The 15748-nt window shown below is 42.1% G+C and overlaps 2 protein-coding genes across 2 annotated transcripts; both read left to right on the top strand.

Annotated features, from left to right (window-relative positions):
* Positions 1-2493: 2493 nt before the first annotated feature.
* Positions 2494-8621, top strand: LOC113172463. Its single transcript, XM_026375433.1, has 7 exons — positions 2494-2833; positions 5713-5857; positions 5966-6061; positions 6633-6777; positions 6913-7058; positions 7185-7324; positions 8092-8621. The coding sequence occupies exons 1-7, from the start codon at positions 2509-2511 to the stop codon at positions 8238-8240; spliced, it is 1146 nt and encodes a 381-aa protein (XP_026231218.1). The 5' UTR covers positions 2494-2508; the 3' UTR covers positions 8241-8621.
* Positions 8622-10254: 1633 nt separating this feature from the next.
* On the top strand, positions 10255-13957 carry LOC113172368 (actin-related protein 2/3 complex subunit 5-A-like). The gene is made up of 4 exons (XM_026375306.1): positions 10255-10508; positions 11970-12042; positions 12894-13070; positions 13257-13957. The coding sequence occupies exons 1-4, from the start codon at positions 10369-10371 to the stop codon at positions 13317-13319; spliced, it is 453 nt and encodes a 150-aa protein (XP_026231091.1). The 5' UTR covers positions 10255-10368; the 3' UTR covers positions 13320-13957.
* Positions 13958-15748: the final 1791 nt, after the last annotated feature.

The raw sequence follows: 15748 nt of genomic DNA, 5'->3' as shown, positions 1-15748 counted from the left end.
CTCAAATTAAAACCCTATATCTTTTCTTTTCAAAGTAAGAGAACATTGGCCTAAAAGTATTGAGGCCTTCATTTTATCATGGTATCGCTCATCATGGCACACGTTTGTTTTGTAAATTTAATATAAAAACAATCTATGATTCAAAATGTCCGATCCTTTTGGAGTGACACTTGTAAACTGCCCTATTGTGGATCTGCACTGTAATTATCAAATACACACTGCATGTCAGTACAAAAACCAAGACATGAAGTCCAGTGAACACTGAGTAGAACGTTTTGTCAGGAGGCCATGAGGGTTATAAAACATTTAGAAAAGCTTTGAGTGTTCCCAGCAGCACAGGGGATTATACAGTGATTGTACAATGGAAGACATTTGGAACCCCAGAACTCTTCTAGAACTGAACTGGTCTGTAGCCCCAACTCAAACCACATAGAACTGTGGAGAGGCCTGACGGTGGCAGTTCAGACACTTTCCATTCAAAGTGAGAGTTCGTTTTTCATATTCGGATAAGCTGAACAGGAGATGAATGGACTCTGTAGAAGCCACCATGTATTTTTAACTACTCAATAGTTTCTACATTAAACCCACATCAGCTCTGTCTCGCACCACGTGTTGGCTTCTGAATGAAAGCAGGCTCCATGGAAGAGGAATTCATTTTTGAAAGAGACATATGAAAAAAGCTTTTCTGTTTTGTAAAGAAAAGAAAAATCTCAAATTTAGTTTAATATGTCTAAAGCTCGTTCACTCAGAAGCACTGTGCTTCACACATATTAAACAAAATGTGAGATCTTTCTTTAATGATATCACCTCTACGGTCACAGGAGACAACCTGAATCTTCATAAAGAAAAGGAGACCTGTGAAACGCAGTTAGGGTTATCTCACATTGTACTGAAGAACCAGAGGGTTCCAGTGGTCTGGCTTCTGTCAGCTTGCTTTTAAAACAATAGCAATGTATTGCATCGAGCCAGTTTCCAGCAGAGGCACGCAGCAGTTTTTAGGACTAATGTTTTGATGAACCCACGGTGCACTACTTACCCCAAACAGGGGAGGCCAGGGATGGTTGTAGTACGCCTTGTTTGAGCATCAGTAACTCAGTGGTTGTTCATGTGGGGTCTGTCAAACCTTGATACAAGCTGTCAGAATTAGCCTACACCACCACTGCACTTGGTTGAACCCCCCCCCCAACCTGATCAATGAGAGATATTTATCTGACAAGCAGTTCATGGAAAATCTCTTTTCATGTACGTTAGCTAGTTAACTAGGTTAATGCCTTTAAACCTGTTAATTGGCTGGATGTTAAACTTAAAGTTAATATCCTGTAATAGTTTATAAAGGTATCCACCAGTATAATGTCAGAGTCAGAGTATAATGTCTGCCAGCTGACGCTGACAAGAAGTTGGGTGATGAAGCAGGACAATGACCTCAAAGTGAATCTACTACAAAATGACTTCAGAGACACAAAATCCATATTTTGGAGCGGCCCAGAGCTCAGACCTCGACCCAACGGAGATGCTGTAGATCGACAAGATTGAAGAGAGGCGTTCACACCAGACGTCCTAAAGAACGTGTCTGAGCTTAAGCAGTTTTCTCAGGAAGAATGGCCCAACGGTCCTTCAACCAGCTATTACTACTGCACTGCTTTGGTTGTAAGTACAAACTTGGTATGATTGCAGTAAAGAATTGAAAGAGCATGACTGTGTTTTATCAGTTATGAAATGATATTTGTGACTTTGGTGAACATCTGATCACATATGACCAATTCATGTAAAATATCAGGAAAGGAACTAGGAACTGAATCTTAAGAGAAAGTCATATGTGTGATTTAACAAATGAATATGACAAATTTCACTTAAACTGTTCTGCATGTTTCTTGATTGATTTCATTCAGTCCTGGAGCAGCAGTTTAAAGCAGCCAGGTGTTATCACAGCGTCATCTTTAGTTAGTGACTCTTTTCATTTTCATATATTTTCATCTGTGTTTGATTGTTTTTTGTAAACTTGCATTAGCTCCGAGTTTTGAGTTGCTTACAGAGTACCCTGTTACTTATTATGTAGTGGTGCTGGCAGAGTGTTTGCATCAGTTTAAACTGATAAACTGCACTGAGGGATTCAGCTGCTAGCTACTACATGCTCTTTGCTTATAGACATAATCTAACACTCCGTCACTAATGCATGGTTTCTATAACAAAACGTTTTCTTAGGTTTACTGGCTGAACGTGTCTCTGTTTACATCCAGAGTCAGCAGCCACGAGTGTTTCCAGCAGAGGGCGGTGTAAGCCCTCGAACGCCTCTCACATTAGTTTAAACCTCTTCAACCTCGTACGTTTGACAACTGTTAAAAGCACTATACAAATAACATTACAAATAGGACAGTGCAGACGAACTCTTCCTGTCCGTGGAACCGGTTAGAGTTGTTTACAGCATTAATAGCAGTTATACAGCATTCATGGAAAAAAAGGTCGAGCTCTGATGAAAACTGAGAACTTGTCGTTTTAGGGGGCGTCTACATGGAGCACGTGAACGCATCATTAGGTCAACGTGTGTTGTTTCTGCTCCATGACAGCAGCAGCTCACCAGTTCACCAGCAGCTCACCAGTTCACCAGTTCACCAGCAGCTCACCAGTTCACCAGCAGCAGCTCACCAGTTCACCAGCAGCTCACCAGTTCACCAGCAGCTCACCAGTTCACCAGCAGCTCTACAACAGCGCAGAGAAGAAGCTTCAAGCCGCTCAATGAAGGACAACAGCTGCCCCCGAGTGTTGCTGGTCGTCCTGTGCGCCGCGGTCTTTGTTGCCGTGTTAGTTATTAACGCTTTGGCTGGAGCAGGCAAAGGTGAGTTAGAGTCACGTTGAGTTTTCCAGTAATGTCGTATCTGAAAAACCAAGTTTTAACACGTTTCATTTGCTTTAACACGCTGCTTCGTTTTCTTCTTATACGACTGTTTACACTGGTTCCGCCGCTCGGTCGGTGCTGTTAGCTAACGGTACCTGGTCACAAGCTAGCGTTAGCTAAACGAGCAGCGTAGAGAAAGAACCAGACTCACTCCAGAAGAGCAGTCCAATAAAAAGAAAAGACCCCCGACTGTTTCTGTTGAGTCCTGATTAAGTCGAGGGACTCTGTGGACGAGGGTCGTTCTTCTCTGGTCGGGGTCTGGGTGTGGCACCCGAACCACCGTGGCTCCAGTTCTTTCTTTCCCTGTTTAACATCCACTCACTTCTGGGCCGAGTTGTAGCTTTTTCTCTATTGAAAGCGTGTTTTCCTTGATTAAAACCGTTCCTGAGAGCTCTGTGGAATATTATCTGACATCCAGAGGGATTCCTAGTAGTTCAGTACAGCTTCTTATTCCACTTTACATTCAGGATTAGATTAGATTAAGATACTGATAGAAGTGTCAGTATCTTAATCTAATCAGACACAGTAACAGTGTAGTTTGGGTTTCCTGTCATATTGGTGAGTTGTTAGTAGATTAATGTAGTTTAAAGAGGTTTCTAATGGTTTCATTGTTCTACATTTATTCAGTGGTTTGAAAAACAAGAGTTCAGGAAAGTCAGGAAGTTAGAAAAATGAACTTTGCATGTGAAAATAATGAAATTCAGTGAGTCACTCCTCGGTGAGTCACTGAGCGAGGAGAAGAGAGCGGACAGAGACGGAGCTCGAACATGGCACAAACTGAGTAAAAAAAGAAGAACCAGCCACTTTAGTGTTAGTTTTATTTTCAGTTGGACTTTGATTTCAAAATGTCAAATGATGATCTCAATGATCTCTTCCTCATCCAGTCATCTTTTGTCTTGCACATGTGGTCTCCAGGTTCTCCAGGGAGACGTCTCCCTGGGAAAGCAGCTCCATGTTTCCATACTAAATCATCTTTGGAGGCTGCTATGCTGCTCTTGCTTTCGCTTGTGTCCTTGTTGTGCTCAGTGGGTAATGTCATCATATGTCATCATACCTCTGTATCGCCGGCATTAATGCGGAGGGTCTGTTCTGGCACCCTTCTGTTGGCCAGCTTGTTGAAGTCTTCCTGTGGGCTGATGTTTGCCCAGTTGGAACAGTACCAGCCGAGCCTTAAGTCCTGGCGCAGGCTGTGCAAATGTGTCCATGAAGTGAAGGAATGCCACAAACAGACAACACTGCTTTGTTACTGGCCTGTAATTGTATTTGATAGCAATTGTAAGTGAAGTGAATTTCCCCTTTGGGAGATGAGTCAAGTGTTACGTTGTGTAGTGTATCTTATCTTACCTTCTATCCACTCTTTTTGTTTTTGTTAGTTGTTTTTTTTTTTTTGGTGGTTTCATCTTTGGAAAAGGTAAGTTTGAGTTCATTTGAGCACTTTCTACAAGTACATATGAAACTTTGCATGGACAATCAAACTTGCACTGAGTGATCAGGGCTGTGGCAGCTAACCTGAGAGGCTGAGCAGGATGGCATAATGAGGGGGTGTAGGAGCCTAAAACAGATGGTCTGTTATGGATTTCCACAGCGCTTGATGCCAGCTGATGCAACATTTGAAAAACTCTTGAAAACAAATTGACCAGACTGAAACATGGGCATTTTACTAGCAATCAGCATTCAAACACATGCTCACCTCAGACTTTTGGCTTCTGACTATGACTGAAACAGATCAGACATAAACCTAGTTTGTACTCACCCCTTAAAACAGTTTGGATTAGGGATGCACCAGTAGCATTTTGTTCAGACCAAGTTCAAACAAGTACTTGATAGTCATGCAGTATATTTACTATTAAAAATGATGACTTGACAAGTTATTTATTTTTGTATTTGGTCTGATTGAAATTAAATAACTACAGTAGGAGACTGTAGCCAACATGTAAAAATTAACATGACATGTTATGTACCAACAAACACGTCTATACCACCACTCCAATTAAATATAACACAAGCAGTGTCTATAAACGTATTTACATCTCTTGGAGTTTTTCACCATTTATTTTTTATAAAACTAAATCAAAGTTTATTTAATTTGACTTTTTTGACTAAAAGTTACCAAAAGTATACTTTCTCATTTCAACATTAAACGGATATCCATAAAGACTTAGAAATTAATTAAGATGAAAAAACTGAAAATAAAATCTACATCATCACTAATGCAGCAGGTTTTGTTGGAATATGTTTCTGTTTTATATTTGTAGTTAATTTTTAGACACTGAATGATTTTCAGTACTGCATGCTACAACTGTTCTCTTATTCTCTGTTTAAGGTAATAAAAGATAATGTGCTGGTTTCTTCTTTTGGGCACACAAATAGTTACTTTTGATGCCAGATACTCTCTGTAACTGTGGTAAAATAATCATGTTGATTTGAGACATTCCAGATGTTTTTAGACCTCAGCTCAATCACCTCAAATACTCGTGTCTTTACACTGATACACGTCCACTTAGTGTTAATTTTGTATTCAGCTGTAAGCAAAGAAAACTGTAAAACTGCAGTTTACAATCTTACAGACAATGGTGTGTCTGCGGCCTTGAAGCAACAGTGTGTTTGGCCCTTTCCCATTTCCTCATGTCAAAGTTTCCATGCTCAAAGCCAGCTCCATGAAGAAATAGTTTTCACAGTTTGGTATGGTAGAACGTGACTGGAGCTCTGACCTCAGCCACACCCAACACCTTTTGGGTGTTGAGTGGGAACATAAGCTGCAAACCAGGCTGTGTTAGCAGTGCTCAGCCACCTCACTAATTCTCTCGTTGTTATTCTAGGACCTTTCTATTCTTCTACTGGTAATGTGTCAACACGCTATGAGACAGACATCACTCCAGCTGGCTGGACCTTCTCTATCTGGGGTGTTATCTATACCTGGCTCACCTTGATGGTCTTATACATCACCTCATATGTATGCAGGGGGTAAGTAGCCATACTCAAAATGTACTGACATAGATTGAGCTTGTCTGATAACGCTCTTGACTCAGAGCAACCAACAGATGAAACTGATATTTGTCTTTCTGTTAATAGATCCTGGGCTCAGAGTCTGCTGCCCTACACCTTCTATTTTTGCTGGCTGTCGAACATGGTGTTGAACATGGCATGGCTCCTGCTGTGGGACAGAGAGTATGTTTCCTGCTTATTAGTTTATTTTGAGACAGAAACAGAGACACTGCAAACAAAGAAATGTTACAGATGTGACTAAACATGTTGGCCAGGTAGGGATGAACCATTAAAAAGTAAACTGCATACACTACAAGGTATAGGTAAAACACAAATATAGAAAATCAAGCTTGTTTGTCCCAGGTCTAATAAAATTCCTGCATTTCTGAAATATAGCATTGACGAAGATGGGACGTCCCTGTGTTCACAGTGACTTTGACCTATGACCTTTGACCACCAAAATCTAATGAGTTCATCTTTGATCCCAAATGACAATTGGTGCCAAATTTGAATAAATTCCATAGATTTTACATTCGGAACATTTGGGTGGCCAACAACAAGAACTACATAAAGCATTCAGTGGTGCTGGTTTATCGCTGGCAGAAAGACAAAAAGAGGAGAGCATTGAGGGATTCACCACGTGATTGTGAACATCATTGGAGAGCTACTGGTATTTTGTTGTCAAGAATTTCCTGAATTTGAATTGTCCCCTTGTAATAAGTCAGATGACCTGGAGGTTGTCTGTGTCTTGCAGGTTGATGCTGGCAGCTCTGGTTGTATTAATCCTGATAGCCATATCCAGCTACAGTGCTTTGTTCTGCTGCTGTTTTGCCACAGACTATTATGGATTGTGGTTACAGACATACCATCGCAAAGACCTGGCCTGTCTCAGAATACTGGTAGGGCTCATTCCGCTGAGAGTGACTTTTTATTCTGGATCCTATTAATAAATAACTTTATTAAATTTAAAATCCACTCTGTGTCTTCTGAATTATATTCTCAGTCTTTGTGCTTCTAAATGTGCATATGTTCAGGTCCAGAATGGTTTAGCTCTCTACTCCACATGGATATCCATTGCCTCTCTGATCAACTTTGCACTGGTTCTCCACCTCTGGGGTGTGGACCGGAGCACAGCAGCAACTGCGTCTCTCTGCATCTTGTTTGCTGAGGTGGTGCTATGGTAAGCTCTGATTGGACAAGGGTCAGTAAAGAATGATGATAAGACCAGTCTTGACCATTGTCATGGAATCATTTCTTTCTTTGCGTGTGTTTGTGTGTGTGTGTGTGTGTGTGTGTGTGTGTGTAGGTTCATTCTTGAGAACTGGGTACTGGACCGTTGGGTGCGTAACATCCTGACAATCTACCCTGTGGTGATCGTGGCTCTGGTCGGAGCCATCTTTAGACATTTCAACCCAGCCGATCCCACACCAAACACAGTGTTCATGGGTGAGTTGAATTTAAATGTCAACACTGAGCACTATGACTTCACCGCCACGAGCCATACTTTTTTGTCCACCTGACATACATACTAGCCTGCTAGCATACTGAGCGTGAGTAAGTATTATTCCCCTCAAGCTTTTAATGAGCAGTGCCTGATGTTTTCTGGACATTATGCTCAGAGTTCTGACTGGAGAGTAAATTTTTTGTCTCATCCTACTAGAAAACCTCTAAACTAATAAGATTTATCAAAAGGTTTCAAGGCTTGTCTTAAAAGTAGAGAAAGTGTCTGCATTCAGTCCCTACACCAACCCTGCAAACAGTCCTGGTGGATCTAGTCTTCTTCTATTCCACAGTTATTGAAGTCAGTGTGCATCTGCAAACACTTAGAGCTTTGGAACTTGTGTTATGCACTTGGCCCAGCCTGTGCTTCACCACAAAATCATGGAGTTCTACAGAATGAATTGGACTGCATGGCTTGATTTTTGTCCTGACCATGAGCCAGGCTGTATCTCAACACATTTCGAGCACTAAAACCACAGGTTTGAAAAGGAAAAGGCTATGAACCAGGGAATTCAGTGTTAGATTTTTAATAAATTGGCAAAAGATGTAACGTGCTATTGAGTGTAGCTGCATGGAGAAAATGTAATGTATTCAAAATGATCTCTTCACTGACTTTTTATAAAACAAAGATGTTATTGCACCAACAATTATTTACTTTTTAAGTGCATGGTTTCCTCACGGCTGAGCCAATCACTACTTTATCTTTCTGTCAGTCGTGCTGCTGGTGTTAGCGTGTATCCTGCTGGTTTCCCGAGTCTGTACGGTAATCTGGAGGAACATGTGGCGGCCCCTCCACTCCCCAGGTTCAGCACGGCTCATGATATCACCCCTTGATGGCGGCAAATTCAAGATGTTTACTTAGGCTGTGGGAACACACGCACGCAGGCCCTCAGCTCTCAGCCGAGACACATTCGTATTCTGTATTCACACATCCACTGCAGTACTAATTGGGAAAGAGACGTCACTCAGAGGATCTTAAAGTTTTCATACATAAAACCATTGAAAATACTTAATACTGTCAATATGTAAAATACGTTTATATACAAGGCATGCACTGACTTGGTTATGTTCTCCTATGTTCTAATGCTATTTTAAAGCGTTTTGTTGCATTTATGACTTTTTGATTTTGTATTGATACAGTGGCAATAGACTAAAATCTGTCATCTGTACATCTTTTCTAAAGTCACATTTGAGTAGTGTTGAATACATCTGGATTTGCCAATTAAAGCTTTCTGTTTCATAATGTTGCAGTGTGGTTTTCTCATTATGAAATCAAATGGGAAAGAAAAAAAACAACCACTTTTTAAATTATGCCTCCCAACCATGAAAACTTGGAGCAGGTTCAAGCTCTCGTTTATCCAATGTGTAATAAGGACTCTGAATCGTTGTACATTGCTGCTCCTCAAGTCTTATGTCCCTTTTTGGGGATCTCTGAGAATATCTGCACAGTGCGTTGATCCAACTACAGGAGAAAATGAAGCAGCATCAGAATTAAATGTATGCTGAATTCAGTTTAATGCATGCAGATGTTGTAAATCTAGTGCAGATTTACACTGAATATTTTTATCCACTATCATTGTAGGAATGCTGTACAGCTGTAGAAACACTGTAAAGTTGGTAAGACATCCTCCTCAGTCTCTGTTGGAAATATGTTTGCTAGTTCCTCCCAAAGAATTTCCTGTCGTTCGTGTTTGGCTGCGGATTCAGCTGCCATCGCATCCTCAGGGCATTGTAGAGAATGGAGACTGGGGTTGGGCGTGTGTGTTGATTCACTCAGATGGAACAACAAGGGGACACTGTGAAGAAAATGCAGGTGACTCAGTGTTGGTAAGAGCTGCTCTAGCAGCAAGTGGTTCACCTCAGGGATCCCTCGCCTAAAGACTGTTGCAGTTGTTCCATCTGATCTGCTGATTCACATTCTCTGCTGCAGATTAGGTCAGTGATGCAGTCAAGAGACTTGCTGCGTCGAATCAAGTAATTTGGGGCCAAAAATTGAGACAGAGGTTTTGGGTTTGTAAGCAAAGTTGGTTGTGTTTCACCATGTTGTGCCGTAGCTCATGGGAGAGATGTCGCCATCATGGACTGCACATACAGTACAGTCATGCTGCAAGTTGTTGAAAACATTTATTACTTTGCGTTCACATTCAGCAGGCAGCTGTGCTTATTCCCAACAGTCCCTCTGTTGTCACAGTCGGCATCCACTGAAGCAGTCAATGCTCACATGGACAGAAGTACTGTGAGAGATTTGTTTGCTTTGTTTTTGTGTCCTCTAGTGGTAATAATATCTTAATGCAAGTTGAATATAATCGAATTATATATTTTTATGGAGCAGTGGTCATCTGTTTTTATTTCAGTATCATAGTTCGACATGAGGTGGTGGCTCTTGGGTAAAAAAATAAAGCAGGTGGAAAACAAATCATTTGTGAAGTGAAATTTAGTAGAACGTTTGGTTAGAAAAACGAATCAGTACATCTCATCTCAGAGCTCTGGACTATAAAGACTTTTCCATAGGGACAACCCTACTCACCTACCTACTTAAGGGCAGGTACCTTACATTTAACAAACACCTTACCCTTTACTGAACAAGGGTTTAAAGTGTGTAAAGAGTCCAACACATGGACTGTGGGTGTCCCACTGTGCCGTAAGTTGTAAACCTTAGAAGATTGTAGAAAAGGTCTTTTTGTGTTTCAATCTCTATCACAACAACACCAACAATAAGAATTAGACCAGAGTGTTTAGTAGGAACCACTAATATCGGTATTTGAAGAATTGGGCAATTGATGAATAACGGCAACCTGCCACTGTGCATCCGGTCCAGTAGGTGGCGCTGAGACCTCAGAGCTGTGGTGCAGCAACCGCCAATACGTCCGACGAGGGGCAAAAAGAAAAGGAAGTAAGGAAGCGGCAGCAGTAAGTGGACAGCTGAGCTGGAAGTAGTTACTGTCCTCAAAGCCGGTTTTCTCTGAGCAGCCTTTGCTACTGTGTCCAAAATGTCCAAAAATACTGCGTCAGACCGGTTCAGGAAAGTAGATGTAGATGAATACGACGAGAACAAGTTTGTGGACGAGGAAGACGGAGGAGAGAACCAAGGTGGTCCGGACGAGGCAGAAGTGGACGCTCTGCTCAGACAATATCCTTCAGCTGTAACGTTGCTTTTCTTATCCTGTGATAACGATCATCAACGATAATGAAGGCCAACTGGCTCCTAACTCCGGCTCATGAGTTCCTGTCGTCGTGTAAATAACGCTAACGTTAGCCAACTACTCAGCTAAAGGCTAAAGAAGGCCGAAATAAAAGCTTAACTTTTGCCAATACTCAAAATGTATCTGTGTTTAGTGATGCTGTTGTGTTTAGCTAAATACGACAAGGGGACATGTTTCAGCATGTTCTGGATACTTTGCAGCACATTTCCTTTGAGTAGCTGTCAGATTGTCGCTTCCGGGTGTCAGTGCAGGAGGGTGTGGTCGTGTCAGTAGTTAGTGTCCGATGATACCTGGCTTTAACATGATGTGTCTGTGCTCCTCATGATGTGTCTGTGCTCCTCATGATGTGTCTGTGCTCCTCATGATGTGTCTGTGCTCCTCATCGCGTGTCTGTGCTCCTCATGATGTGTCTGTGCTCCTCATGATGTGTCTGTGCTCCTCATGATGTGTCTGTGCTCGTCATGATGTGTCTGTGCTCCTCATGATGTGTCTGTGCTCGTCATGATGTGTCTGTGCTCGTCATGATGTGTCTGTGCTCCTCATGATGTGTCTGTGCTCCTCATGATGTGTCTGTGCTCCTCATCATGTGTCTGTGCTCCTCATGATGTGTCTGTGCTCCTCATGATGTGTCTGTGCTCCTCATGATGTGTCTGTGCTCCTCATGATGTGTCTGTGCTCGTCATGATGTGTCTGTGCTCGTCATGATGTGTCTGTGCTCGTCATGGTGTGTCTGTGCTCGTCATGGTGTGTCTGTGCTCCTCATGGTGTGTCTGTGCTCCTCATCGTGTGTCTGTGCTCCTCATGGTGTGTCTGTTATCCTCATGATGTGTCTGTGCTCCTCATGATGTGTCTGTTATCCTCATGATGTGTCTGTGCTCCTCATGATGTGTCTGTGCTCCTCATCGCGTGTCTGTGCTCCTCATCGCGTGTCTGTGCTCCTCATCGCGTGTCTGTGCTCCTCATGATGTGTCTGTGCTCCTCATCGCGTGTCTGTGCTCACTCAGACTTATTCAGATGAATCTGAGGCCGGCCACGTGCACAGACATGCTGTTGATGTTTGGGCCTTCACTGCATTGAAAACTTTAAACAGATCTTTAAAAACGGGCAAGTCAAAGCTCTACCAGGCCAGATTTTAGGTTTTAGAGCCCCATGTGCTGCCATCCAGACAATGTCTCTTTAGTGAAGGTCTTATTTCAGTAACACAATGCCAAACCACATTCTGCACCTACAACAACATAGCACAATAAGAGTCCTGGTGAATCCAAACGTGTCCCCTTCTGAGTGTATGAAGCAAAAAATACAACGGAGCCACTGAACTGTTGATTTAGTATGAAATCTGTGTTTCTCTATGCTGTGAAACTCTATAGTCCTTGACTGTTGTTTTGTAAGGGAAACATGAATGGAGCTCTGCAAGCTGTGCTGAAGAACCCTCCAGTCAACAGCAAGAACCAAAATGCCAAGGTATCACTGTTTATCATCATTAGTCTTCCGTACTAAGCCACCTAGAGTAGTTCTTTGGTTCAGACTATCTCATCTGCAGAAGCAAGTCAAGGAACACAACCTGATGATTTAATCTGAACTAGAATAACTCCTCCAGATGATGTCATCTGTTCAAGGAAAGGCAGAGGGAAGTTAAATGCCTCTCACATACATTTATTTACAGACTAGACCCATGCAAAGAGAGTTGACAATCAGTGAAGTTGATGCACACGGAGCAACAACCGCAGCTGTCCTTCAGCTTTTAATAGCTGTGTGTGCATAGCAAAGGAAGTGCAGAGAAAAACTGAAGAGGAAGTACGGAAGAAATGAGTTGGTTTGTCCTGCACAATCCAAATGGCAGATTAACACTGATTAACATGTCAGTCTTGCCACACAGCAGTGACAGAGCTTCATGCAGCAGGAATGAAATGCTGTACTTAAAACTTGTTACATATAGACATTCTGCAGAAAGCCTGTTAGACCGTGTGCAGATGGAAGCTCAAAGTAACAGTGTGGAACCTTTTCTCTTATCTTCTATTACACCTTACTGTTCAAACTAAAGCTGCACTCCATCCTGAGACAGCTGCGCTCACTGTAAGAGACTGTGCTCTTTACATTTCCCCACTCTTTATATATTGCAGTAACTGGTGTTGATGATGATAAATGTGCAGCTAATGCTTTTCTAATTTGAACTCCAGTTTAAATTGGCTGGATAGATTAAACTGAAATGTGATGTCAGGGCTTCTTCGTTGGACACATCTACAGAAAAAGGAACATGTCCAGAATACTCCTGCAGAAATCTGAAGTACAGTATCCTGTGTGTGTTTGTGTAGGAGCGCGCAGAGCAGCTGGTGGTCAAAGTGCTGAGCAGCTTTAAGAGCAGCGACATTGAGAAAGCTGTTGGCTCGCTGGACAGAGCAGGAGTGGACCTGCTGATGAAGTACATCTACAGAGGCTTTGAGAAACCATCTGACAACAGCAGCGCCGTGCTGCTGCAGTGGCATGAAAAGGTAAAGCAGTCGCTAATGATCAGCATCTGTTTGGTGATGGTTATTGTTCTATTGTCACTCGGTTGTTTAAACCAAGTAGAGAAATAGAGGGAATTCTACACGGGTCATGAACTTAGAAGCACTGTTGGAGATGTCTTTGAAGCCGTCTCAGTGGGATTTTCACTCTGTGTGTGTGTGTGTCCTCAGGCTCTGGCAGTGGGAGGAGTGGGCTCTATCGTTAGAGTTCTGACTGCCAGGAAGACTGTCTGATCAGCTGAGGCCCACTGGACACCATCTGTAAACAGACGTTAGTCGATATTCTGGAGCTGATATGACACGAGCTACTTCTGTTGTTTTCTATTTTTGGACATGATCCCTGTTTATTTTTCTACTGGATCTGAGTGTCTTCCTGTTGCAGTTCTTTTCCTCTTTTGCTCTGCATTGACTGTTTTCAGTCACCCTCTCCTCTGGGATGTAGAAGCGCTGACAGGCAGGCGTGGTGGGGGGAGGGGGGGTGCTGGCACCTCCGACTGTTTCTGCCATCTGTGCAGAGAGAAGAGATGCACATGCACGTCAAGCGCTTCACTCAGACACATTCTGTACAAAGCAGCTCTGCGTTCCCTTCAAACTGCTTCACAGCTGCTCTGATGCATCCAACATGCCTCCTCTACCTCCTTCTTCCTTTTCTTCCCCTGAGTCGTCCTGTTGACGAACGACTCAGACTGAATCGACTGTCACAGACCAGTGACCTTTTGCCCAGTGCATGCTGGGATTGGAGTTATTTTTCCTTATTCTCTAACTTCTGAACATCTACATTCATTGACTTCTTTTCTACTCGCACCAATTTCAAAATTGCTTATGTCGTTTCTTTTTATATCTGAAATAAAACACATAAAGAACACGCTAAACCTCGGTACTGACTGATTCTATTCATGTTCTTGCATTAAGTTTAGTTCAAATCATGAACCCAGACTTTAACCCTTCACCCTGGGTGACGGTAAAGGACTAATGAAGTAGAATGTCTGATCTAATAAAGTCGATCAAAATATTACAAAAATCTCTAAACTTTGCCATAGAAAGAGTGAGAATGGTTCGTTTGTGACCAGGTTGTCACTAAGGCTCATGAATGAGCTGAACCCACAGCCCTTGTAGAGGCAACAACATGCAATAGCTGTTCAGGTTTGGCTTTGAAACTGTCCTGGACAGAAATGATAGTACCCTTTACTTATTATATTCTCGCACAACCTTGTGATCACTGCATTCAAGTGATTTCTGTAACTCTCAGTGAGACCTTTGCACCTGTCAACAGGTATTTTAACCCACTCCTTACGAGTAAACTGCTTCAGCTGTCTCAGGTTTAAAAGGTGCCTATTCCAGACTCAAGAAGGCCACTTCAGAATAGTCCAGGGATTTGTTCTTAGCCAGTCTTGGGTGTCAGCTGTATGTTTCTGACACTGGGCAGCACTATTTGCTCCAGAATGCCTTCATAGTCTTGAGATTTCATTATACCCTGCACAGATTTAAGAAACCTTGTGCCGGATGCAGCAAAGCAGCCCCAGAACATAACAGAGCCTCCTCAGTGTTTCACAGTAGGTACAGTGTTATTTTCTTCATTTTTGCGTCTGTGAACATAGAGCTGATGTGAATTGCCAAAAAGATCCAGTTTTGTCTCGTCTGTCCAAAGGACATTCTCCCAGAAGCTTTGTAGCTAGTCAATATGCATTTCCTCACTTTTTTATGATTTGCTTTCAACAGAGTGATAGAGTGATGTGCACTGATCTCTTTGAGAGATTCTCTGGTTACTGTTGGTATTATCCATCTCTTCAAGTTTTTAATCAATTTTCCTCTTATGGCCACAACCTGGGAGTTTGTCCACAGTCCTGTGGACCTTAAACATCTAAATAATACGTGCAACTATTTTTCACTCTTTAAATAGGCAGACTGACTGATTCCAAGTTTGAAGACCTGTGATGCTGATTACAGGACACACCTAGTTTAACATGTCCCTGTGGTCACATTTTCTAGGGGTACCATAATTTTTGTTGTTTTTTTAAACAAAAACATAACACAACACAACTCAAAAGCAATGTCTGACTTCCCTCAGTTAATTTGTAGAACATTTCATGTCATTACTTTTGTCAGCTTTTCACTTTTCAGTGACCAAAGGGGGTTTTCTTTCTGAGCAGAAAGCAACTGTAACAAAGTGAAGCTTTCTTTTATTTTTTATCTTGAATATCTTAGAACATAAACAGGACTTTACGGTCCATGTTGAACACACAGATTTATTGTCCAAACAAAGATGCAGTATACAGGTTACACACACACACACACACAGACAGACACGCGGGTACCAAATGAGGCAGGAGTGAAGCTGTGGAGTTATGACTTGAGCGGTTGATTTCTACCTATGACCCACTCCCATTATCACAGCTTAGCTTTGAAATTCTCTTTCCTTAAGCTAGAACCATGGAAAGTCATGGGTTTGATGAGCCAATTACAGACACACTGAGTTAGCACATTAACTTGTACAACAATTACTGAAATCAAAGGTCAAAGTTCATTCTCGAACAAATAAATGATTTGACAAAATAATCCTAACTCGAGTTCTGTTTTGTTTTTTTTACTTCATAGTGATGAAGACCATGAAATAATGTTAGAAGCTCAACAAAAAGCGGTTATGTGGATCTAAAGTTAAGATG

This window comes from Anabas testudineus, chromosome 17 (genome assembly GCF_900324465.2).
Source record: "Anabas testudineus chromosome 17, fAnaTes1.2, whole genome shotgun sequence".
NCBI lineage: Eukaryota > Metazoa > Chordata > Actinopteri > Anabantiformes > Anabantidae > Anabas > Anabas testudineus.
The sequence above is the reverse complement of the archived record's forward strand: the minus strand, read 5'-3'. Positions and strand labels throughout refer to the sequence as shown.

Coding starts and splice junctions, on each gene's coding strand:
- LOC113172463 (XM_026375433.1), top strand. CDS start 2,509: ATGGAGCACGTGAACGCATCATTAGGTCAACGTGTGTTGTTTCTGCTC. Junction 6,062..6,632: donor CTCCTGCTGTGGGACAGAGA/GTATGTTTCCTG, acceptor TGTGTCTTGCAG/GTTGATGCTGGCAGCTCTGG. Junction 7,325..8,091: donor ACCAAACACAGTGTTCATGG/GTGAGTTGAATT, acceptor TCTTTCTGTCAG/TCGTGCTGCTGGTGTTAGCG.
- LOC113172368 (XM_026375306.1), top strand. CDS start 10,369: ATGTCCAAAAATACTGCGTCAGACCGGTTCAGGAAAGTAGATGTAGAT. Junction 12,043..12,893: donor GCAAGAACCAAAATGCCAAG/GTATCACTGTTT, acceptor GTGTTTGTGTAG/GAGCGCGCAGAGCAGCTGGT. Junction 13,071..13,256: donor TGCTGCAGTGGCATGAAAAG/GTAAAGCAGTCG, acceptor GTGTGTCCTCAG/GCTCTGGCAGTGGGAGGAGT.